At 42.8% G+C, this 26,654-nt stretch overlaps 1 protein-coding gene across 1 annotated transcript in view; it reads left to right on the top strand.

The window, feature by feature from the left end:
- Positions 1-26,654, top strand: part of dclk1a (doublecortin-like kinase 1a) — a gene marked incomplete at both ends in the record, with an annotated part of 134,944 nt that overhangs the window by 96,129 nt on the left and 12,161 nt on the right. Inside the window, 4 exon segments of the mRNA XM_080434763.1 lie at positions 17,381-17,465; positions 18,603-18,775; positions 19,834-19,953; positions 24,820-24,966. Of these exon segments, the coding sequence (XP_080290889.1) occupies positions 17,381-17,465; positions 18,603-18,775; positions 19,834-19,953; positions 24,820-24,966 (525 nt within the window).

Genomic DNA, 26,654 nt, shown 5'->3' with positions numbered 1-26,654 from the left:
CAATAAGGTAAACGTTCAGGTTAGGGTTAGAATTAGGCATTTGGAGGTTAGGCTTAACCCTATATGGTTGACCGGAGTCCCTCAGGGCTCTATACTAGTGTATTTTCAGTTTTCTGTTATTGTGGGGAAGGCTTTTGCCGAAAATAGGCAGCCGATCGACAAGCTGCGAGTTGCAAGCTTGTCGATTTAGCTATTTTCAGCAAAAGCTGAAATGTAGTAATGACGGTTAGCCCGTCAGATCAACCTCAATCCTAACGAGACATTCTCACAGCGAGTCTTTAAGTTGTTGATGCTCTAAGCCGGCTTCTGGTTTGCGTTCTGGCATGCACGCACACACACACACACACACACACACACAGTATATCGTTGTTGTCGGGCAGAGACCTCTTATTTCCATATTTTACGCTTTTGTGTCTTTTCCGTAAATGAACACCCTACTTGATCATACTACAGCGTCACACAAAAACATCAAAAGTAGCAGATCCGTAAGCTCGAAACATGGCGAGCTTGTACTTTACTTTTGCCATTTGTTTATCTTAATCCTAAAAGGAACTGTTTCGGACATATGAGGTTTCCACCCGACAGAGACGATGTGAACACACACTGACACACTAATCAAACATGTCAGGCTTTCAAAAACCTTTTCACACTTCATATGAAAGCTTTTCGCTTGCAGTATTTGGACAAGGTCACATTAGTCATACCAAACCACCGAAAATACATTCATAGTGGGGGGGAAAAAATATTTTCAGTATCCAAAGTATTATTTTCAAAGATTTCTGTATAATTTATATTATTTAAAATATATTTATTTATTTATTTGTATAGGACATTTTGTGTTAGTTTTAACGAATAAAAAGGCCAGATAGTTTGAAGCGATAAAGAAATGGCTGTAGAGGCTATTGGGATATCATGTGCATCTGTGCACTGGCTTATGAGAGTGTGAGTGTGTGTTAGTGTGCATGCATAATGTGTCAGTGTGTGTGTGTGAGTTTGTGTGTGTGTGTGTGTGTGTGTGTGTGCAGGCAGCCGCAATAGAATCATCTATTTGCTTAGTAATAGTGTCTCCTTCGGTCTCATGTCACTGTGGCTCTAGCAGGCAGAATTAATGGATATATTGAGGAGCCCGATCCCCCAGGCTTCCCAAGACGAATACAGAGCAGCCTCTCCTGCACTGATGTGATAGGGTGGTTCAGGCAGGGTCAGATCAGCTCCGGGTCACAGCTCTCTTACAGGGTGGTGGTGCGATTGCCATCGCTCCCCGTGCAGTTCAGGGACCGGGGAGCTCTGTTGCCAGATCTTGCCGTGTTGCAAAAAGAAATACATGCAGTCAGGGCTACGAAAACAAGCCCAGAAGAAGCGACCAGGCCACTTTAGCATGCCCACACACAGACACACAGACACACACACACACACACACACACACACACACACACACACACACACACACACACACACACACACACACACACACACACACACACACACACACACACACACACACACACACAGCTATTTGAAAATTGCCGGTCTACAAGCTGTGTGAGCTTGTAGACCTGTTTTTTTTTTTTTTTTATTATGTTTTGAAAAAGGTGGAATGTTTTTTGAGAACCACTGATATACAACATGAGGAAGCAAGCCCAAATCAGCAACTACACTTAAGAAGCAAATCAGTCTCCAAAAAAACTCAACCCGCAACTACTAATATTTACAAGCAACTTTACAGATAAAACAAGCCCAAAGTGGCTTATAATAATGCAGACTTGGCAACACTGCTGTGGAGTCTTCACATCCCTCTGTAGTGTGGAACTGGGTCACGCTTTGAGAAGGTGGCTCATTTGAATGTGCAAATGGAAAGAGGCAGAGAGACATGCGCAGCACTCTCTCTCTCTCTCTCTCTCTCTCTCTCTCTCTCTCTCTCTCTCTCTCTCTGAATGAATGTAGAGCAGTAAATGCGTAGTCTGGAATCCAGACTGATTCGCTACATTCGGCAGATTTATTTTTCTCACTTGTGAGTGGCGAGTAGTGTAGCAAATCAGTCTGGATTCCAGGCTAGTAAATGCAGGCCATTAGATGAGACTTCCTCTGAACAGAAAGTGATTTTAAAGGACGACTTCACCCACGATGACTTCATCATTAGGCATTTATTTTTATTTTTTTATTAACGCGTTTCTATTAGCTTGGTTTCAGTGATGTCACTGGTAGGCGGGTTTCTGAACTGTCCACAGTCCTCCTCTGAGACACAAAAAATGTTACAATATTATAATGAGCATTAGTGAGGACCAATTATATGATGATAGGTTGAAAATGGCTGAAGTCGTCCTTTAAGCATTTAAACCCCACTTAGTCACGTACACTGGTGAAGCCGGGGGGGGAGGGGCCGGGGGGGGGAGGGGCGGGGGGGGGGGGGGATGGGGTGGTGGTGAACCGGTGACCATATGATTACCAGACAGACGGCCTGTCCTGCTAAGCTATACGGCCGCTTCTGAGAAGAGTTACAAATGGATAAAGCAACACTGATGAGCATTTGACTGTTTGTGCTCTCGTTGACGAGCTCTGTCGCACGATTTGAGGAGAGCTCTCTGCTGCAGAAAGTTTAACTCGAACTTCCTATAAGCTATTGAATTTAAGGGAGCGTGCTTCTCGTCCGGCTGTTAGATTTGCGGTTTTCGGTGTGTATGTGTGTGTGTGTGTGTGTGTGTGTGTGTGTGCCGTGCGTGCACTTAAGCTTGCAGTTTAGTTACTGCATGGCAGCCCCGCGACAGCTGAGGGGTGGGAAGAAGCCACATGTCCCATATTATCTCCCCTCGCCACACTCCTCCAGGCTTTACACTACAGGCTGTATTTCACTGTCATTCCAATGCCCCCCCCCCCCCCTCCCCCTATGCGTTCTTCTATCTTTCCTTCTCAGTGATTCTCCTCTCCCCTCCCTTCCTTCCGCTGTTTAATGCGCTGCCCTCTCGCTCAATCTCCCTCCCCGCCTCGCTGGATGGATCCTCCCCTGCTGCCTAATCTATCGCTGCAGTCGAGCAGAAACCTTGTATCTCCTTCTCCATATTGAACTTTTTTTTCTGTAAATGAAAGCCCTATACTTTGTCATCCTATACACATTGTCAAACAAAAGTAGCAAAATTTGCCGATTAACAAACAAGTTCACAACATGTATCGTCACGGTAGATCTGCTATTTTCGCTATTTCCAAACAATTTTGAAAGTGAAAGTGGTTAAGTGTTTAACCAATGAAAAGTAGGCTACTAACAATAGCTAGCTTGTGACTAAACAATGACTACATTTTATCCAATCTGGGAACCCATTAGGTTTTTAAGAAAAAAGTAGTTTTTTCCTCTGGGGGCACCACCTCCTTTTTTTGTGTAGAAACAGGAACTCTGTTGGGCTCCTCCCCTTTCTCAGTCCACTTCCTCCTGGGTGCTTCTGTGTTTATTCCTACTTACAACAATACTACATGTTTAGGGCAATGGAGTCTTGAGAGATTACTTTGGATCCAAAAATAATATTTCCTGAAAAGTAACAGTTTGTGACATACAAGGTTTCCACCCGACAGCCACGCTATATAGAAGGGTATTAAGCTTGGCTGGGAGGATTTAGCCTTGCGTCTGCGCTCCTATAGAGGAGTGGTATAAGCTTCTTTTGGAAAGTAGTTTCAGACCTCGATGCTCACTCACTACAACTGCTGTTGTTTGTTTTCGTTTTTTTGTTTGATCTCGTTCCCTGATTCTTTTTTCGTGATGCTTTGTGCTGTTTCTGCACCTTCTGGAGTAGACATATGAATGCACAAAACCAGGCGTGCACGCACACACACGCACGCACCCACGCACGAACACACGCACGCACAGACACACAAACAGAAGTACTGGAATCAGTCACACAGCGTCCGTAATGTATCACTTGGTTTTGTTGCCTTGCAAAATGCAAATTACACAGCAGCGTGTAACGCATGCATCGCGCGCACACACACACACACACACACACACACACACACACACACACACACACACACACACACACACACACACACACACACACACACACACACACACACACACACAAAAGCAACAAGCACACACAAAAGCAACAAGCACACACACACAAAGACAATTGAAAATAGGACAGCAGATTGTGGAGAGTAAAGAATGCTGTTTTCTAGTACACAGCATCTGGCTGCAGTTGTATTCTATTTTTTCTCTAAATGTGTCTGTTTGAAATGGAACAGAAATATAAATGTGAACAAACAGCCACAGAAATGCTTCCAACGCTCTGTTGTGATCTGGTCCAGTGGTTCTCAATGTCAGGGTCCCTGGAACACCCATGGGGGTCTAAAAAATGGACCCTTTGCGGGTCCATTTGATTCCATTTGTACACATGGAATAAAAGGATCCCTGAATAATAAGTCATATGCCTTAATACATTATAATTGACCTCTATAATTACATTTTTAAATTAATAACACCTTACATATTTTATTTATTTTAGAAATAGTTAATATTTTACTCAAGAGGGGCAATGCCCATCACAAGTTGATGTCATTTGTCCATGTGTGGTCCAGCCCTATGGAATGTATGGAATGCATGTTCAAATAAAAAACTGTTTAATACTTCCTTAATATGAGCATCAAAACAATATTTTAAATATGTTTTTATTTGCACATGTATTCCATACATTCCATATAGGGCTGAACCACACCATGGACAAATGACATCATCAGCTTGCAACGAGCGTTGTCCCTCTTGAGTAAAAGATGAACTATTTTTATTAAGGCAAATAAGGCGTATTAGCCAGGGATCCTTCTCAGTCGCCACGAATGATTTCAGTCATTTGGATTCTACAGAAGCCAGCATGCCTTCCATGGAAGCATGTCGCGCAGCAAAAATAGGCTGTCGACTTCAAGCTTATATCCGTAGCCTAATGCATATCAAAGCGGGTCCTTGAATTGAGAATCACTGATCTAGTCCAAACGTAGACACGTCACGTCACCTCACGGGGAGCGGGACTCACATTAAGGTCACTTTGAGACACTTCTTCCAGCCCACTGAAGTAGGTCACCCTCACCATGCAGGCCATCCATCACAGCGGGCCTTTCCTCCCACATGTTAGATATATACGCTCAGCTACTCAGCTAGCCTCATGGAACGACCAGCGCTTATAACCGCTTTAGCCCTATTATTGTATACTTTTGTCTTATGGCAAAAATAAGCTGTTTATGAATATTTAAAAAACACACACACACACACACACACACACACACACACACACACACACACACACACACACACACACACACACACAGATCTACACACTCAAGTGTGCATGCGCACACACGTACATGTAACATGACACAGATGATGGATAGGATCTATACTGTATGATCAACATCATAAATCATATTATCGTTGCTGTCGGGGCAAAAACCTCTTATATCTCTTGGCATGTTTTCGTAAATTAACGCCCAGCTACTTGATTACACTTCAGCGTCACACGAAAGAATAAAAAGTAGCAGATCGACCACGAGCTTGTAGATCTGCTACTTTTAGTCCATGAGCCAGACAAGATTTCATTATCGAAAGAGTGGGCAAAACCAAACCTATATTAAATTGTTCATAGGGTCAATACGAGTAAATAAATATATGATAACCTTTCCACAGGAGTAGCTTTTTCATGGTTATCACACATTTTGTTATTTTCCCCATACGTACATGACAGGTGAAAAAATTACAAAATTTAAAAGAGTTATCATAATGAAACTTCCTGAGTTGATTACTTACATGAAGACAATGATTTATCGTATTACAAGTTTTCTGAAATTGTATATTTAAATATGCAAATTAGGCATTTAGTCCATGAGCCAGAGCCCCAAAATTGAGCCAGATATTGAATATTCCCTCGTTAAAAACCTTTGACTCCAACATCTTAACAAAATCAAATAAGAATGTTGACTCTGGCTTTGTCCAATGTTCCAATGTTGATTCTGGAAAGTTATGCAAATGTGGGCATATTTTCCATGCCTAATTTGCATATTTAAATATACACTTGTAATACGATAAATCATTGTCTTCATGTAAGTAATCAACTCAGGAAGTATATATTTATTATATATATATTTATTTACTCGTATTGACCCTATGAACAATTTAATATAGGTATGGTTTTGCCCACTCTTTCGATAATCATTGCTCAATTTTGGGGCTCCATGGCTCATGGACTATTTTAGATGCTTTTGAATTTGAATCCTGAAAAGTAACAGTTTTAGATGTCTCTGTCCGGTTTCCACCGGACAGAGACGATATATTAGTATAAATATCATATAAAATCCTAATAATTCCCTTTTACGTCTACTTCAAAAACTATACACAAAGTGTTTGTGAATGGGTTAATAGAAGAACATGCTCATACTGTACTGTACATGCAGTACAGTAGTACTGTACAGTGACTATAGTGACCCAGTTTCTGTCACACTTCATCTATATCCGTGTGTGTGTGTGTGTGTGTGTGTGTGTGTGTGTGTGTGTGTGTGTGTGTGTGTGTGTGTGTGTGTGTGTGTGTGTGTGTGTGTGTGTGTGTGTGTGTGTGTGTGTGTGTGTGTGTGTGTGTGTGTGTGTGTGTGTGTGTGTGTGTGTGAACACAGTTCAAAGAGGAGATTGTGTGCACATCTTGTACCTGTATTTTACCAAGCATAACACACCAACGTGTGTGTGTGAGTGCGAGAGTGAAAGTAAGAACCATGTAAGCCTCATTATACTTGGTTGTACGCCAATAGCTGATCTACAAGCTTATAGCGCATTGCGCTGCGTTCTAAGCTTGTAGATCAGCTATTTTCAGCATGCAACACAATGCACAACCAATTATAAATTAGGCGTTACTTATAGCTATGATTGGTGCACATGAGTGACTCTTGTGGGATCTCTGTTTTTAGGAGCCAGACCAGCATGTTTGTGTGATCCATCTCTGGGGAGAAATACCAATTCTTATACAGTGTCTACAATTTGATTGATGTGTTTGGGACTAATCACTGTTGAGAAGAGTAGGGATCCTACCTGTTTGTGTACACAAGTTAACAGTGTTCCATACAGAGTATTATTCCACTTGGTTTCAACTGAGAAATTGCACGTTAATGTGCAAAACAATACAAAGATTGATCAACTATTAATAAGTGTCACGCCCATGGTCCGTTGAATTGCATGCTCCTCTTGTTCATTCTGTAATTTATGTTGGGTGATTCATAATATTAATGTGTGTGTGTGTGTGTGTGTGTGTGTGTGTGTGTGTGTGTGTGTGTGTGTGTGTGTGTGTGTGTGTGTGTGTGTGTGTGTGTGTGTGTGTGTGTGTGTGTGTGTGTGTGTGTGTGTGTGTGTGTGTGTGTGTGAGAAAGAACAAAAATTGTGTGTGAATATTGTTTTAATTCATTTCATTCATGTTGTATGAAGCATGTATTATTTTGTCATTCCGATTGTAAATTCCTCTCATTCCCTTGTTGTGTTGTTTATGTCAGTGGAATGGTTGTGCGGGTTGGTTTTTGCTTGCTGTTAACACCAGCCAATAAGCATGGCAGCGGTTCACAGGAACAAACTGGCCTTGCCAGTGCGATCTCATTACTAAGAACTCTGCCATGCCAAATGAAACAATAAATAACCAATAACCCTGCAAATGTGAAAACACGCCGCATATCGACCTATCGCTAACTGATGCGTTGCATGTGACGCGTGCATACACATTCATGGTTCATAATTTTTACTTTTTTATATCATCCAGGTATTTTGAGGATGCGTGTTTCAGTTATTTTTAATTCTCCCAAACCACCACCATCACGACAAAATATGATGTATTATAGGTTACATTATATATGATAAGATGTTCCTGTGTGATGCTGCCTCCTCTTCTAGGCTTGTTTTCTTTGTTTTGTTTTGTTTTGTTTTGTTTTTGTTGTCTTGCTGAATGTACCATCGTGTTGGAAGATGTCATCATTAAATTCATTGTCATTCATATTCATTCTTTTTGTGTGTATTTTTTTTACGTTATTGTTCATTCAGTGTTTTCAGAGTGTGTTTATTGAAACTCATTGAACCTCTCCTGTGTGCGTGCGTGCGTGCGTGCGTGCGTGCCTGCTGTATTTCTATACTTGTGAGGTCCAAGTGTCTCCACAAGTGTAGTAGAATTTGAGAAACAGAAATGGTGATCCTCACAAGATCAATGGGAGTTAGGCTTCCAATTATAGGAATAAGTGCATGCTGGGGTTAGGATTATAGCATTATTTAGATGTCAGATTTAGGAGTTGGGGTTGTAGTAACATGCTTGAGTTATTTCTGGTGATAGGCCATGCATTTTTTACATTTGAGATCATATCCCTTATGTGTTGTTCATGGTTTGTACATGAAGCCAGATTGTGAACAAGTGACTATTACTGTCCACAAAACAAAACGGAAAACATTGCTATTAGACAAGTACTGAAGGGTGAACGCCACTTCAACGTTATGTAAGCATAATGCTATAGTCTGACTCACTATACTCATTGCGTTGCTGTCGGGCAGAAACCTCTTATCTCCACATTCTAACTTTTTGTATTTGTATTTAGTAAATCAACTCCCTACTTGATCATACTACAGCGTCACACGAAAGCATCAAAAGTAGCAGATCCGCAAGCTCGAGTTTTGATCTTGTCGATCTGTAATAATAATCGAAATCTACAAAGTAGCTATAGTAACTAAAGTTTTCAAATAATTGTAGTGGAGTGAAAGTAGTAAGTACAATATTTACCTAGAAGTAAAAGTATTGGAAATTGGAAATACTCAAGTAAAGTACAAATACCTCAAAATTGTACTTAAGTACAGTACTTGAGTAAATGTACTTAAGTTACTTTACACCACTGGCAGTCTGACATGGACGCTGCTTCTATAACTGAATCACGTTTTACTTTTACTTTATCGGGATAGCCCACAAGCCGCCGCCATCCTAGTTCTTATTTTCCCCTGAGGGGTCTGTCATCACGCACGTTCCTGTGATTCCCCAGGATCCCTAGTCGATGAAGAAAGCATGGAGATTAGTGTGACGACTGCCCCAGTAACTATCCCACTGGCAGTGGAGACACAATCCTCCTCGCTAGATGAGATGAGATGAGACAGTTCTGATGGATTCTGTTGCTTCCACACATTTGCCAGTTCTCCGTGTGCTATACTGCGCTCTCTGTCGCTGCCAACCTCCTCTGTTGTTCTGTGGAGGGTGCCCACCACCACCTCATGTCTCTTCTGATAGATACACACACACGGTGTCACCAGCTGTTTGTTCTCCTCACCTGATGGGTGGAGGAGTTTCACCGGGAGGGGAAGGAAGGCGTAACGCTATCTCCTAGATCATACATGGGCAACTGGCGGGCCCTCACCTTAACTTAATGCGGCCCGCAGGTTAATATCGGAATATTGATGTATTATTGATTTCAGCTTTTACAATTCCAAACATGCAAACATGGCCCGCTTTAATTACTTCAGTCTATATTAGTAGCTTAATGACTAGTATTGAAATTCTATTTATTTATGTCCAATGTATTTGTGTTTAAGTTCATAAAGTTAACATAAGTATAACTGAATGCATTTGAAATTAAATGAAAAGGATTCCAATTAAAAAATAGCAAAAAAAAATCTAGATTCCAATTCAAAAATGGCAAAAATAGCAGATCTACAAGCTCAAAACACATCGCACTGCGACGCGTTTTGAGCTTGTAGATCGGCTATCTTTGCTACTTTTGTGTGACATAGAATGGCGAAAAAAAGTTAAAATACGGAGAGACAGTATATGCAATGTGGCCCTCTGGAGTGAGTGTGGAAATATAGTGGCCCTCTCCATCATCAAAGTTGCCCACCGCAGATCCCCCCTCCTATCCCCACCTGCTGAGTGAACAGACGGACCAACCCGTAGGGGTCGATATAGTGCGGCGACAAGGATGTGATCCCTCGCTGGCTTAACCCACCCACCGTGAACACTGCCAATGGTGTTTGTCGGAGGGGCGCCCGCCCGGGCACCAAGCCGGAGGCCCTGCTGCCACACATTTCACCTGGACCTCCATGGTGGTAGATGGGATGAATGGATTGGATTTATCTTTCTTTCCTTTCTTTATGCCAATTCCCCTCATGTATATAGTTCCTGTCACTGCCAACCCCTACTGTTTGGTCTCTGGAGGGCGTAGAGTAGACTCCCAGTGGTCCTTGAGGGGGTTCCAAGCTGTCCCCTGCAGCAAAAATTAGAAACACTTTCGCTCCATGTTTGTTCCACCTCCTGTAACAGCAGTGTAATTACACAACAGCCTGGAACAGAAGCACAGAGTGAGAGAATTATAGATTATATATGGCATATTAGTGGTGAGATGTTAAGCAACACAGTGACATAAGCGGTGACTTATAGTTTATTTTAGTTTATGTGATCATCTTCACCAGTATCAATACAATCATACAGTACATCAACATAAGCAAACTGTTACATAGTTAAACGTGATCAAAAGGCTAAAAGATTATAAGCTAAAATCTTTTATTATTACTTCAATTGTGTTTTTTGATACCATGTGGATTCAAATGCACAATGTTTTTGTTAATGCTTTGATTTTACTGTGTACAGCACTTTGGTCAATCTCGATTGTTTTAAATGTGCTCTATAAATAAAGCTTGATTTGATTGATCGTGAAGTGCTTATCCTACGTACATAACCTTAGTTTTAGTTACTAAAAATTGTTGCAGTGATCGAAAGGTCTACAGTAACCAAGCCAAACAAACAAAAATAAATTCCAGATTAAACAAAACAATCCCACACCCATCCATCAATACGCGTGTCATTATATAGATCTACCTGGATCCATATATGCTATTATACACTGCCTACCATACCATACATAACCTTACTCAATTAGCATTACTGTAAGTCATGAGCGTCATGGGCTGCCACAGTCCTGTTACTTTTCTGACACCTCGTAGCCTATTCTACAGAAATCCAGCTTGGCCCTCAGCACCTGGACTGCCTGGGCCTTGGCATGGTGAAAGAACTAACTAGCATGTTGATATAAGTATAGTCAAAGTGCACAGTCTAATAATAGTAATACAGTGCAAAAGGTCAATCTGAGAAACAGAGGTGCATCTTAACCAATTCAAACTGGGAACGCATCTGTGTAACCACTTAAACCATTATTTTATACTTTGGCTATTTTTGTCAAATCGTGAAAATGTGTGCAAATTTTTTAATATATATATTTTTATACATTTTTAACTCAAATCTTTTTGAAACATAGGAAACAGCTGTTAGGATTTAGGAATCGGCTTCAGGTCTTAATGGGTTAACCTAGGTGTTTTGATGTTTTCACGTCCACAACTTCATCCCTATTCTATAGTTTTTGTATGGCGTGTTTGTGCTGCCTGCCTTTCTGCCTGCCTGCCTGCCTGCCTGCCTGCCTGCCTGCCTGCCTGCCTGCCTGCTTGCCTATCTGTCTGTCTGTCTGTCTGTCTGTCTGTCTGTCTGTCTGTCTGTCTGTCTGTCTGTCTGTCTGTCTGTCTGTCTGTCTGCCTGCCTGCTGCTCATCCACTGTGACTCATGCAGCCTGCCCTTTTATTTATTTCATTAACTCTGGTTTTTCGCCCTGTGTGCCGTTCCTCTGCACCTGCTAATGAGCCCATGGTCATGAGCAGATGGCGGCGACGACAAACCCACCTGAACCTATTATTAACCGCTCATTTTTTGACTCAATTTATTAAAGGTAGGGTAAGTGATTTTATTTGGTTAAAATAACTGTTAAATAGCTCTAAATTCTGATAGCATTCATTGCTACAGTGTAGAGTGTTTGGGTGATTGAGCTATAGAGTGATTGTGCTATAGAGTGAACATTTTGTTTTTAAATGTAGAAAAAATTGCAGATGTACAAGCTCACTTCGTGCCACGCTGCACGCTTGTACATCTGCTATTTTTGAATAGCCAACGTATAAGGTAGAGTGTGTTGTGTGGGGTAGTGTAGTGTGGTGCATTAGGGCTACGGACCCCCATAACTCTAAGAGTACACATTTGGTTCCTATAATAACTATCAATCATTTAGCAGGGGACCCCCTGGGACTTTGAGAACCAGTGTGGTATATAATTGGTAGAGAGCCTCGATCATGCAGGCTCTGTCTGGGGAATAAAAACGGGACTCCCTCTTTCCTTGGTGTTTCTGCCAGGTGGGCGTGGCTATGTGCCTAAACCCTAACCGTTTTAACCTCACAAAAACTATGCCCTAGACCTAACCTTTACCTTTAACCTCACAAAAACTATGCCCTAGACCTAACCTTTACCTTTAACCTCACAAAAACTATGCCCTAGACCTAACCTTTACCTTTAACCTCACAAAAACTATGCCCTAGACCAGGGATGGGCAAGTGGCGGCCCGCGGGCACCGTCACTCAATGTGGCCCCAGGCCAAAATCCAAAAGAAATCGCAAAGAAAAACAAAGTAATCTAAACATATCCGAAATGGTGAACTATTGCCTTCAACTGTTCCAAACATGCAACTTTCTATGAACCATTTTTATTTCAACAGTCCACCAGTAGAGCGCGCTCGTTTATTTTAATAGAAGCCTTATTAACTATAATTCTAGTGTTCATTTTTGTATATTTTTAAGCCAAGGTTACAGCAATACTCTGAAAGGCATACTCATAGGAATGTGAAGTTTTGTTTAGCAGTACAGCTGTAGTAAGTTGATAGAAGCATTACTAAATGCTAAATAAGAACAAAGTTACAACAAATAATAATAGCTAATATCCCTTATCACATATGTGACTATTATGGGCTTTTTGAGTAATGGGGTACTACTGGCGAGAGGGCCGATAAACAGGGGCGGGCTGGGACCAAAATTCAGCCCTGGCATGTTGGTCCGAACCGCCCCCGGACCGTTTTGCCAACGGGGGGGGGTCCCTGCCGATAAACAATGCGGCCCCCCAGAGTGAGTGTGGTCATTTTGTGGCCCTCACCATCTACAAAGTTGCCCACCCCTGCCCTAGACCTAACCTTAACCTTTAACCTCAAAAACACTATGGCTAAACCCAACCTCAAAACCACGCCTACCTGGGCCAGTGGCTCGGCCAGAACGCTAGGCTGGGCCAAGGCAGGAGCGGGTGGGCATGCATCCACACATTGGTGTGTGTGTGTGTGTGTGTGTGTGTGTGTGTGTGTGTGTGTGTGTGTGTGTGTGTGTGTGTGTGTGTGTGTGTGTGTGTGTGTGTGTGTGTGTGTGTGTGTGTGTGTGTGTGTGTGTGTGTGTGTGTGTGTGTGTGTGTGTGTGTGTGTAGTCTTGTGTACCAACAACGACAGAGGCAGACTAACAGAGCGAAAAAGAACTGCTGTTTATTGTATTCATATTAAGCAAGACGATCACGCAAAAAACGAACAAAAAACATCTTGATGGAAGAAAGAAAGAATGACATTATGAAATGTATTCATGTATTTATTTATATAAAAAATATATATATCTTTTTTTTTGGGGTGGGCCAGCTTTCTATGTGGTTGGGCCACGGCCCACCCAGGCCCACCCCGTGGCCTGGCCCCTGACCTAGGCGAAACACCAGCAAAAAAGAGAGAGTCTGAGAATAACAACTAGACAGTGCCCTGGCTGCCACTGCTGCCAAACGAGGGGCTGATGTATTCCATGCCAACCTGGCCAGACAGCGATAGCTGTAGCTGCTACACCTCTCTGGGCGTGTCTCTTCTTCACTTTGGCTCTTTGTCTACATACCCGTCTCTCTCTCTCTCTCTCTCTCTCTCTCTCTCTCTCTCTCTCTCTCTCTCTCTCTCTCTCTCTCTCTCTCTCTCTCTCTCTCTCTCTCTGTGTGTCCGTCTGTCTCTCTCTTTTCTCTCTTATCTCCCCCGAGACACAATGTACGAAACCAGCCAACCTTCCGACCTGCAGACAGACAGGAAATTGCCATATATAGGCCTCTATCTTCATACTGGAGGTGTCATAAGCTCTCTCTCTCTCTCTCTCTCTCTCTCCATGGTGTTTCCATAGAAACAGCGCTTTGTTTTCCCTCGGTGGCAGGGAGACGGAGAGAGAGGTAGAAACTAGAGAGAAAGCCAGAAGTGAGGAAGTAAACAAGACACCAGTCAGACCACTGATTGCCACCAAGGGACTGATTTTCTGTCTACAAAACATCACATCGCCTCGTGATGTGTTGAAAAAGAAAAAGATTTTCTATTTTGCTTCGTTGTCAACAAAACGCACAGAGAGTGTAAAGCATTCGTTCTCAAAGTGGGGTCCGGGGACCCCCAGTGGTGCTTGGGGGGGGTATCAGGGGGTCCCCAGTAAAATGTTTTAATATAGCATCACAATCATTTTAACCACTTTAACCTTTTATACTTTGGCAATTCAAAAATAGCAGATTTACAAGCTCATAGCGAGGCACCGAGCTTGTAAATCTGCTATTTTAGAAAAATCGTGAAAATTTGTGCAAACCTTTGAATATATATATTATTAAAGCGAACATTTGTAACTCAAATCTTTGCTTCTGGGGGGGTCCCTGAAACAACTTAATTTTGAGATGGCGGTCCGCGGACACACGTATCATTTTGGGGGTCCGTGACATGAAAACGTTTGAGAACCGCTGGTGTAAAGAATAATAAAATACGAGCAGGACATTTTGTGATCCAGGACAAAGCGAAGAAGCCCCGGTGAAATAAACATTATGTGAGCATAATCGTCTCTGTCTGAGTGGAAACCTCATATGTCCAAAACAGGATTCAAATTCAAAAATAGCAAAAGTAACCGATCTACAAGCTCAAGAGCTTGTAGATCTGCTTAAATATGGAGACAGGAGGTTTCTGCCCGACAACAACAATATAACACAACAAGCCTGACACTCAGGCACGCACGCACGCACGCACGCACGCACGCACGCACGCACGCACGCACGCACGCACGCACGCACGCCCCAAGCCCCCAGAACCCAGTGGTTGCATTGAAGCGCATTGGACATGCTGGCCATTCGTAGGTACTGCAGCTTAAACGGATGGGGCCACTGCACAATGTACGAGCGAAAACGGTTTCGACCAATGGGCTCGACTCACAAGCTTGCGCACGGGGCCGCGCACCTCTGTGACGTAAAAGGCGTCACTTCTGTGACGCAGAACGTATCACAGTGGCCCCAAATAGGCTACGCCCATCACACTTTCCAATCCGGAAGAAGGGGTGAATTTGCTTCATGCGCTGGGTGAGCCACTCAATGCAAGTGCATGGGAGGGGATTTCGGGTGCCCTCTCTATTATTTTTAACTCTATGATGCACACACACTACCACTCGTCTCAGAACCCACTTGGTTTCCAGGTCAGCACGAGAAGGAGGGGGGAGGGGGGCTTGAGAACCACACGACCTGCTGGCTGTGAGTTCAGATTTATTCAGTCCCACTTAAAACGAGGTGCCATTTTAAAGTGGGACTGCTGCATGCCGTCACTGCTGGAACGAACAGCAGACAACGTTCTACTTTAATCTGCAGAGTCTGAAGAAAAGACACTACGGAAGAATTAAGACGAGAAAACAGGAGAAATCTACTTTATTAGGAAAAGCATTAATAAAGGCAGAATAGGTAACTTTGAGCCAAAATTTTAAACAAATATATATATATTTATTTTGCATTGTTTCCCTCTATCAGCCACTATATAATTATGCTGGTGTGTTTTTCTGCAGAAAGATACATCCCTCTGGCTGTATTTTGGTTTTGTTCCACTGTTTATATTGACATTCATCCCTTTGCAGAGACTGAAAAGTCTGTGGGGGGAGAGGGGGGGCTCTGCCGGAGCTCTTAATTGATTAATTGAGTGCATCCCATATCGTTGGGGGGCAGCAAAAGCAGAAGCCCTATCGCCCCAGGTACGTTACTCGGTTTGGGGACCTCAAGGAGGTTGGCGTCACGAGACCTTTTTATGTTTGTGTGTGACGCTGTAGTATGATCAAGTAGGGAATTAATTTGCGAAAATATGGAAATAGGATGTTTCTGCCTAACAACAACAACAACAACAACAACAACAACATTCTCTTCAGGTGGAAACCAGTGGAGAATAGAGGCGAGAACAGGATGGGGGGAGGGGGGGTGGGGTGAGAGACAGACAGACAGAGAGGATGAACAGTATTTTGTTCCCTTTCATTTACAGTCCCTACTAGACCACTGTCACCACCACACCACCCCACCCCACCCCACCTCACCTCCGTTGCTTCCATGACAACCAGACGAGAGAGAGAGAGAGAGACAGACAGACAGACAGACAGGACAGAGAGAGTGGGGGGGGTTAGGAGGTTATGGATGTAATGAGTTTTCAGACAGACGCTGCATCTCAAGTGCCCTCCTCTCCGCACGTCTTAATAACCCCCTTACTTAGCAAACAGGATGCAAGCCAGCGTTTGAATTAGCAACACGTACACCCAGACCACGTTTTAAACGCTTAATCATGAAAGGCGCCACGATGTGAAAAGGGGAAGTTGAAAGGGAAAAGAAGCCCCTTTGGAAAGGGTTGGTTTGTGGCGGGGGTGCAGGGACCCCTAATTGCCTGTTTCCTGTCACTCTTTTGTAGCGTTTAAACGGAAAAAAAGAAAGTAGAAAAACGCCTGCAAAATGATCAATGGAGAAGGGTTTAGTTTTGAGGTTGGTGCAGAGGGATCATTGACGTGCACTGCTCACTTGTCTTTTGATTTAAACTCCAGATCTATACGGGCTCACGCCCACTCTGCGTCGTGGCGCGTTGTGAGCTTGTAGATCTGCTATTTTCAGCTTAAGTAGATGCTGAACACAGTATGTTACCACTTTAGATTCTACTCCACACACTCTGCGCTCTCCTCTCTTCTCTTAAGCAGCAGCTGTCCTCCACAACTTAATATGCACACACACACACACACACACACACACACACACACACACACACACACACACACACACACACACACACACACACACACACACACACACACACACACACACACACACACACACACACACACACACACACACACACACACACACGCACACAAAGACATGCAGACCCACAGGCACACTGACTCACTGTCTGTTCCGACACACACATTTGAATTCATTTATTTGGATCGGCACAAAAAGCGCAAAACATACGTAATAGATCCGAACACTGTACAGAAGAAGAAGAAGGTTACATTACGCTCAAACCGGATACAACTGCTGCACATGCTTATTAACATACACAGAGGGAAAAAAACACAAGCGCGCACAGTCACACACACCTGAAACCAATCAGGAGGATATTTCCGTTCAGAGAGGAGATGAACGTTGAATGAATATAGTCTTCCGTCCTCTTCTTCTTCTTCCTCCTGCCATCCGTCTCTTTCTTCCCATTCCTCTTCATCCCTCTGCAGGGGTCCCAGGGCTCGTCTTCGTCGTCCTCGTCCACCAAAGCGTCCACCAGCTCCATGGAGGACGGGGATGCAGAGGTCACTGAGGGTAAGGACCACCATGGTGTTTATACGCGTTAATCCCATCTGATCAGCATGCTAAACAAGTGCTTCTCAAACTTGTTCGTACCAAGGACCCCCCAATTTTTTTTTTTTTTTAAGATTTATGTTGGGGCTTTTATGCCTTTTATTGACAGGACAGTTGGCTGACAGGAAATGGGGAGAGAGAGATGGGGAGTGACCATAGAGGTATAATATAACTAAGAGGGCGGATTGCCGCGCCCCCAGCTATTCATTTCAATGAAATTGCTCAGTGGCGTTTTGAAGCACCCGGAAGCCTGCCGGAAGTAGAATTATTGAGACGTTTTTGGGGACACCATAGAGTTATGAGCATGCGCACTAGTGTCCTTTTTGCGTCCTACGGCAGCCCGTGTGCCAAGGAATGAACGGGAGATATTTATTAAATACACTCGAGATGCATATTTATATGCAAATGCATATGTATTTATGTATAATATGTTTACATATTTATATTTATATATATAAATATCTCAGTATGTTTTGCTCGTGCATGTATTTCTCCCCGCCTGCAGTTCCAGCTTTGGGCACTGGGGTGGCGGCTTCAATGTTTCTCAGCAACTTTGGGGGCTTGGGAGTGACACGCTGCAAAGGCCGTCGGGATCGGGACTCGAACCCGCGACACGCTGTCAGCCTAAACTGAGCCTATAGGTGCCTGGACCGCCACGCCAACGGTCCAAGCCAGGACCCCCAATTTTGAATTATATTTGGCCGCAGACCCCCATCTGAAAACGTTTTGTGCCAGGGACCCCCAGAAGAGAAGTTTAAAAAGTTTAAAGACAAATAAAAATATATTTTAGATATTTTCAAATATTTTCAAAAATCAGATGTACAAGCTTGCGGCACAGCACAAAGTGCCAATGACCCCACTTTGAGAACAAATGCCCAAGATGATGTGCTGCAACTTGGAAAAAGTTTTTTTTAATATATAAATCATCTCCCTGGCGCAAAACCTTTTCAGAAGGGGGGGTCTGCGGCCAAATACATATTAATTTTGAGGTCCTTGACATGAACCACTGCCCTAGGGGGCGCTAGCGGGGCTATTGGACAGTTTAAGTCTTGTTTGCGATGTTCTAACGCTGCTCACCTGCTGTACCCACAGCTGTAGCAGACATTCCTGTCGACGAGGTTCCCACGGTGCCTTCCTACATACAGTCCCGATACAAGGTGGGCCGCACGCTCGGCGACGGCAACTTTGCGGTGGTCCGGGAATGTGTGGAAATATCCACGGGCCGAGAGTACGCCCTGAAGATCATCAACAAGGGGAAATGCAGGGGAAAGGTAAGTAAGCAGATTATTTGCGTTCAAAGGTGGCAGTGTTTTTTTTTTTTTTTTTAAACTTTTGGTTCAATGGACGTAGTCCATCTTTGTCATGTTTGTGGACGCAAGCAAGAAGTGAAACAATACTAAAAGCGGCACTATGTAACTTTTTTTTAAATAAAATGAAATGTAATTTTGTCATATTTTGGGTGGTTGTATTTTGTCTCCCTGCTCTTCTATTGAGACATTTAGATCGTGCCAAAGGTCATGTCTCCCCTAGACACAGGATCTGACACAAAGATTCAATTTATCCCCTGAGCAAGCACGCCGGCTCTATTAGCTCAGTGGTAAAAATGATCAGCACTTGCGCAGGAAACCGTGTTCAAATGCAGGGTAAAAGAGGAGAGTTACATAGCTTTAAAGATAGGGTAAGTGATGTTTTGGGGGGGTTAAAACAAAACAAAAATGTTTTAATAGGATATTCTGATAGTAATAATTGCTATAGAGTGTTTGTTCAGTAACATGGGGTCTCCCCGTCTCTCCAGCTCTTTAATAAACAGAAAATTAATTTTCAGGTGAAAATCAGCCAATCAGGAGAGAGTAGGCCTACCCATTTATCAGCTTCATTTTTATAGTGTCCCAGTTCCAATTTTGTCTTCTTATTTCTTTGTGTCATCACTTCCAATTTCACTTGTTTAGCCTGTGTCCTGTGTGAGTTCTCTCCCCTAATTGGATACATTTGGTATCCCGACCTGAAAATGCAATTTCTGAGAGATGGGGAGACCCCTGTTACTGAAGAAACACTAATGAGTACTATCACAATTTAGAGCCATTTAACACTTATTTTATTTGATAGGAAAATCACTTACCCTACCTTTAATAAGAAGACAAATATTGTATTGTGTAGGATGACACCACATATACTGTCTGGTGAAAACTGTTACTGCTCAGGACTCAAATTCAAAAGTAGCAGATCAAGCTCGAAACGATAGTCACTGTTTTGACTCTTCTTCTTCTTCTTCCTCTTCTCCTCCTCCTCCTCCTCCTCCTCTTGTTAAATGGATGTGTTCACCATGCAGGAGCACATGATCCAGAATGAGGTGGCCATCCTCCGCCGGGTCAAGCATCCCAACGTGGTCCTCCTCATAGAGGAGCTGGACACGTACGGAGAGCTCTACATGGTCATGGAGCTGGTCAAGGTAGGCCTGTGTGTGTTGAGCATGTGAAAAGTAAATATAAGTATATGTACTCAAGTGCTGTACTTAATGTAGGTACAATTTACTTTACTGGAGTATTTCCAATTTTCTATACTTTACATCTCAGAGACAAATATTGTACTTTTCATTGTACTCCACTTCAATTATTTGAACACTTTAGTTACTATAGTTACTTTGTAGATGTTATTACAAAACATGCATTAACTACTTCATCCCTACAGTATGTATATACTTTGGCTATTTGAAAATAGCAGTTCTACAAGCTCACGACGCATCGCGAGGCGACGTGTTGTGAGCTCGTAGATCTGCTATTTTCAAAACATTGTTATACATTTTAGACATATGATAACTTGTGAAACGGGACATTCTGCATAATGAATAGTTTTACTTTTGGTACTTTAAGTATTTTTTTAATCCAATACTTTTATACTTTTACTCAAGTACATTTTGATTACCGGACTTTTTACTTGTAACATACATTGAGGTATTGATACTCTTAAGTAAAAAAAAGAATTGTGCGTGCGTGTGTTGGGGTCCTTTTCATACACCTACGACGTACAGTATCTACCTGTCAGCATCAGGTGCCTTACTGTAAGATGCGAGAACAACAGGCAGCCGAGCGATTCCAATGCTCTGGGTTGTTGTTGTTGTTTTGCACACTGCACTAATATATTCATTTAGTCACATAATGAATTCCTGTGCCTTTAAATTGGATTGAAATGAACTCCAACTGCGGGGACAGTAACGGGGGAAACAAGTACCCAGGGCTAGAGCTAATGGCATCCAATTGTCTGGGCAGGTGATACATTCAAATGAGACACACAGTCACACACACACTGTCACACACTGTCACACACGCACACGCACACGCGCGCGCACGCACACACACACACACACACACACACACACACACACACACACACACACACACACACACACACACACACACACACACACACACACACACACACACACACACACACACACACACACACACAGAGTCACTCACACATTAGTATTACTGTACCTGTGAGGACAGTAAATGTTTACAATAGGCTCTATCCAAGTTAAATTAAGACATGCCATCTACGGTTTACGTCCCGTATCTGCGTGACGTACGTAGGAGACCGCGTAGCAACTGATAATATTAATTAACACACACACACACACACACACACACACACACACACACACACACACACACACACACACACACACACAGGCGTGCACACTGTGAGAATCGGTCCTGGGCCCGCAGCGGTGCGTGTTTCACATTTCTTTGGCTCTCTGCAGGTCCAGAAGAAATGTTTGTGCATAATTCACGAGGCAGCAGTGTGATCCATCTGTTGGTTTTGTAGAGTACTACAGAATGTAAATGAGACGCTGTGTGTGTGTGTGTGTGTGTGTGTGTGTGTTGTTTTGTGTGTGTTTGTGGGGGGTGGTTGTAGTGAGAAGAATGAACGCGACTGAGTGAAACAACATGGCATGGCTGAGAGAGGTGGATGTAGAGAGAGAAAAACAAAGAGACAGAAGGAGAAAGAGAGAGATGGACAGAAAAGTGAAGACAGAAGGGGAGAGAGAAAGATGGGAGAGACAGAAAGATCATCACCACAAAGAAGGAGAGAGAGAGAGAGAGAGAGAGAGAGAGAGCGAGAAGAAAGAAAGAAAGAAAGAAAGAAGGAGAGAGAAAGAAGGAGAGGGAGAAATAGAGAGAGAGAGAGAGAGAGAGAGAGAGAAGGAAAGAGCAGGTACGATGGATGTGGCATTCAGAAGACCAAGGTAGCTCTGGGTCAGAGAGAGAAAGAGAGAGAGGGTTGTGCGTGCGTGCATGCGTGCATGCGTGCGTGCGTGCGTGCGTGCGTGCGTGCGTGCGTGCGTGCGTGCGTGCGTGCGTGCGTGCGTGCGTGCGTGCGTGCGTGCGTGCGTGCGTGGTTGTGGCCGAGCTGTGACATTTGTCAGTGTTCACATTTTAATGAGTGTCTATGTGACTGTGAGTCTGAACAGGCAGAGAACAGCCCTATTTTAAGACTCTATCTGCTCCACATACTGTATAGGAGGCCGAGAGAGAAAGACGGGGAGAGGGGGAGGGAGGGAGAGAGAGAGAGAGGGGGGGGGCAGTGGCGGAACAACTTAAAGCCGGGCTTTTTGGGGGGGCTTTTTGTCACTTTATTTCGGTTTTAGGGTTAGGGTAGGGTTAGGTTAGGGTTATGTTGTTTAATTCTTTTTTATTTTTTTCTTAAATTAGTGTTCCTACTTGATCATACTAAAGAGTCACACAAAAGCATCAAAAGTAGTAGATCTACAAGCTCGAAACGTGGCACGAAGTGACACATTTTGAGCTTGTAGATCTGCTACTTTTGAATTTGAATCCTGAAAAGTAATTGTTTTGGACATAATGTGACATAATGTGACTCATTTCCACCCGACAAAGACAATATATATACTGTAGTACACCCGTGTGAGTTCTCTCTCCTGATTGGATAAAATTGGTATCCTGACCTGAACATGCATTTTCTGTTTAATCAAGAGCTGGAAGGACAGAACAAACACTCTGTACCAATGAGTACTATCAGAATAAAAAGCAATTTAACACTTATATTAACAAAAATATATCACTACCCTACCTTTAAATCAAATACCCATATTTAGTCAAGAGGAAGAAAATTGTAAATAGCTGTTTATTGCAGCCATGTTATACTCATGGTGAACTTCTACCTCCATGATGGTGACATCACAGTGGCACTTTAACTCATATGCTGATTGGTCACCTACTAGTCGTTCTCAAAGTGGGGTCCGGGGACCCCCAGGGGTCACTGAGGGGGTTCCAGGGAGTCCCGAGCTAAATGATTGATAGATAGCAAGGGACCATTTTGGTTCCGAGTTATTATGTAAGTGATACACCTAATGCACTTATGAAAATAACAGAGAAAGGTGGAGGTAGAGTGTGTTATTTGTCAGAGCACATTATCCCTGTTATACCATGCTCAATTACCACATTAAAAAGAGAGGCTGTGTTTATGTTTTAATCTCATAAAAAAAGCAGCAAACAAAAGCTATGTTGTCTTGGTAACCGCTTGTTCAACAAACAGCTGCAAGCAGTTTGTTTGTTTTTCTATTGTTATGCAATGGCGTTCCTTTTATAATGACTATTGTTATATCATGCAGTTTGAGCACTGATTTAGAACTGTGATCATACTTTACGTGTCCTGTCCTGTCCTGTCCTGACATGACATCCCATATAAAAAGGACACAACCTGTTTGCCAAAAACATGTATTTTCCATATCCATGGTATAATACCCTACTGCATTATACTGTATACATTATGACTTATTATAATAATTATAATGACAATGAGCTTTATTTATCTCCTCAAAACGAACGCCTTTGTGGAGAAATGAATATAGATTTATTAGAAACACATCTACACAACTATGATATAGTATATCGTTTCTGTCCGGTGGAAACCTCATATGTCCAAAACTGTTACTTTTCAGGATTAAAATTCAAATTAACAATTTGAGGTTGTGGATCTGCTACTTTTGATACTTTTGTGTGACGTAGTATGATCAAGTAGGGCATTAATTTACGAAAAAACACAACACGTTTTGAGCTTGTAGATCTGCTCCTTTTTTTTTAATATTTGTTCCTGAAAAGTAACAGTTTTAATGAGAATGAGAATAATGAGACAGAGACGATATATTTCTGTATCCCAGATGATGTTTAACCCAATCGACACCTTATAGTGAAGTGTACACTTTTGTGTATTTCTGAAAACGTCCTCCAGTTAAATGAAGAAAGAACTAAAAACCCAATGACAAAAAAATATTTTAGTCATTGTTGTAGTCCTATATGGACAACTGAAATGTCACAAAAGTATCCTTTTTGTATCCTCCGGCAAAGGTCTTTAGAGCTAGAGTTTGAACATTTCTCTCTTAGGCTGATGCTGAAAAGTTATTGCATGGTTTTATGTATTACTATAGCAGTCTTGATTACTGTAATGCTCTCCTGTCTGGTCTACCAGAAATAGCAGCTTGTTGGTTACACCATGTACAGAACACCAGACAGAGATTACATAAAGTACCTGCATTGGCTGCATGTCAGTTTTAGAATCTATTTTAAGATACGGTAGTTTTATTGGTTGTTAATTAAGCCATTCAATCCGGAAAAACACATGTGTCATTAAACATTTTAGCTATATACTGTTATACTGTAGCAACGATGTCTCACTCCCAAAAGTCATATTGCGACTTTTTGGGACCAAACATCAAACGGTGACTTGAAGGAGGGGCAAATAAGTCACATGTTGACTTTTAGGGAATATGAGTTACGATTCTGTCCCTATCGGAACATAATTTGAACGGCGCTGAGTAGGCTCAGTCGGACTTCGCAACGCTTGGCACGACGACTCGTCTGACGGCTCGCTCAGTGGTGCCTCCTGTGGCTCAGGTCCGCTTGAGACGGCACGCCTCCATCATTTTAACTGTTTTTCAGCGGACCGTCTTGGGTCCTGCACTCCAGGAATGCGAAAGTGGCCTGCATGTCACCATTTGACTGACCCCTTCAAGTCACTGTTTGACTTGAAGGGACGCTTGCGAGCCTAGTGGGTTTCAAGCGTAAGAAGACCTTTTTATTATCGGTCTAAATGGGTTAAATCAGTAAATGGCGATGCACCTGCCTATTTATCTGAACATGCTTTTTTTAGGTACAGTATGTGCCCGGCAAGCTTTACTTTAGATCCTCTGACACTAGTACGGTATAGTCTGTTAACCGTTCCAAAGGCTAGAACAGAAGGGCACGGGGAAGCAGTTATAAAACAAATCTAATAATAGTTCCTCATCCTTCTCCAGGGAGGAGATCTGTTCGACGCCATCACCTCCACCACCAGGTACACTGAGAGGAACGCCAGCTTCATGCTCTACCACCTGGCCAACGCCATCAAATACCTGCACAGCATCAACATCGTGCACCGAGACATCAAACCTGAGAACCTGCTGGTGAGACTTTCTCTCTCTCTCTCTCTCTCTGTGTGTGTGTGTGTGTGTGTGTGTGTGTGTGTGTGTGTGTGTGTGTGTGTGTGTGTGTGTGTGTGTGTGTGTGTGTGTGTGTGTGTGTGTGTGTGTGTGTGTGTGTGTGTGTGTGTGTGTGTGTGTGTGTGTGTGAAAGATTGTGTGCGTCATTGTAAACCTGATAACACACACCACCTCCCTCCCACCTGGCTTCTTGAATGAGTTATGAAATGATAACACGCACGCACGCACGCACGCACGCACGCACGCACGCACGCACGCACGCACGCACGCACGCACACACACACACACAGAAGAGAGAGAGAGAGAGAGAGAGAGAGAGAGAGAGAGAGAGAGAGAGGGATGAGTCATCTGTACTGCCCTCACATCTCCGGTTCTCTCCTCCTTCTCCAACATGCCTCGTCTGTTCTTTTCCTTTTTACGGGGCCAGAGCTCAGCTCTGGACCTGTCTTAATGTTCCCCTCTTTTTTCTTCTGCCACTTTTGGCAGTTCTGGCTGAACCGTGCATACGCTTTTTACGAAACTTGGCCATATGGTAGATGGTCATGAAAAACTATCAAGAAATAATTCTCACAATCTTTCATCAAAAGGTGGCGCTATAGCAAAATGCCAACTTTGAACAGGTACAACTCATGCCCTGTTTGACCTACAGCCATGAAACTTCAATATACATATGCGTCTACTCATGGTCAACAACTTTCACACTCTGACTTTTGACCTCTGACCTTTAGATCTCCCACCATTTTGAATTATATGAAAAACAGTTAAAACCTATCTCCTCCTGGGATTTTTGAGTAATCTGCACGAAACGTTTTACATATGAACTTTGGACCTATGCCGACAAACATGTGCAAAAGATTTTCCATAAGTGAAAAAATGAAGCTTTAATGAGCCAATGAATATTGCAGTTTTATGACAATTATTCATCTGCCCCTAACACATACATGCAGACTCACATTTCTTTGAAACTTTGCGGTAATGTTGAGGGTCATTCCAAATATCACTGAAACCAATCTTACTCCAATTGGTCAAAGGGGGGCGCTATAGCGATTTTTTGAAAATGCAAACTTTAAACAGGCAAAAGTCATGCCTCGTTTGGCCGACAGCCATTAAACCTGCTTACACATGTGCCTTGACTCATGAGGAACACATGTATCACGTTGACCAGTAAGCTCCGCCCTTAGATTGTCCGCAATTTTGAGCAGTTTGAAAAACACTTAAACCCAGGATTTTTCAGCTATTTGCGTGAAACTGTATCATCTGAGTGATCTCCTTTTTCACAGGTTCTTGTCTGTTGGTCCAATGGCTTCTCCCTTAAACGTGTGCCTCAGAACCTGAAGGTTGCCAGTTCAAGCCTCACTTGATGCACTTGACTCATTTAAGTTGAATTGCAAAAAACATGACTGTATCAATGAATACATGTGCAAACGGTAAAGATAACGTGAAATGCTTATTTGAGAGTATGTTTTTTCAATGTATGACGTACTTCATTGTGAAAATAGCCGATCTACAATCTCACAACTTTTCAGATAGCAACGTTTTGTGAGCTTGTAGATCGGCTGCTTTCACTGGTTTGGTTTCGAGGAGACATACAATTTCTCTATTGGTAAATGGTTTGTGAACGAGTAATCTTAGTGTTAGTGAAACAGGGGCTT

Source organism: Gymnoscopelus braueri, assembly GCF_963280865.1.
Source record: "Gymnoscopelus braueri genome assembly, chromosome: 8".
Classification (NCBI taxonomy): domain Eukaryota; kingdom Metazoa; phylum Chordata; class Actinopteri; order Myctophiformes; family Myctophidae; genus Gymnoscopelus; species Gymnoscopelus braueri.
Note: the sequence above shows the minus strand (reverse complement) of the source record. Positions and strands in the feature narration are given on the sequence as shown.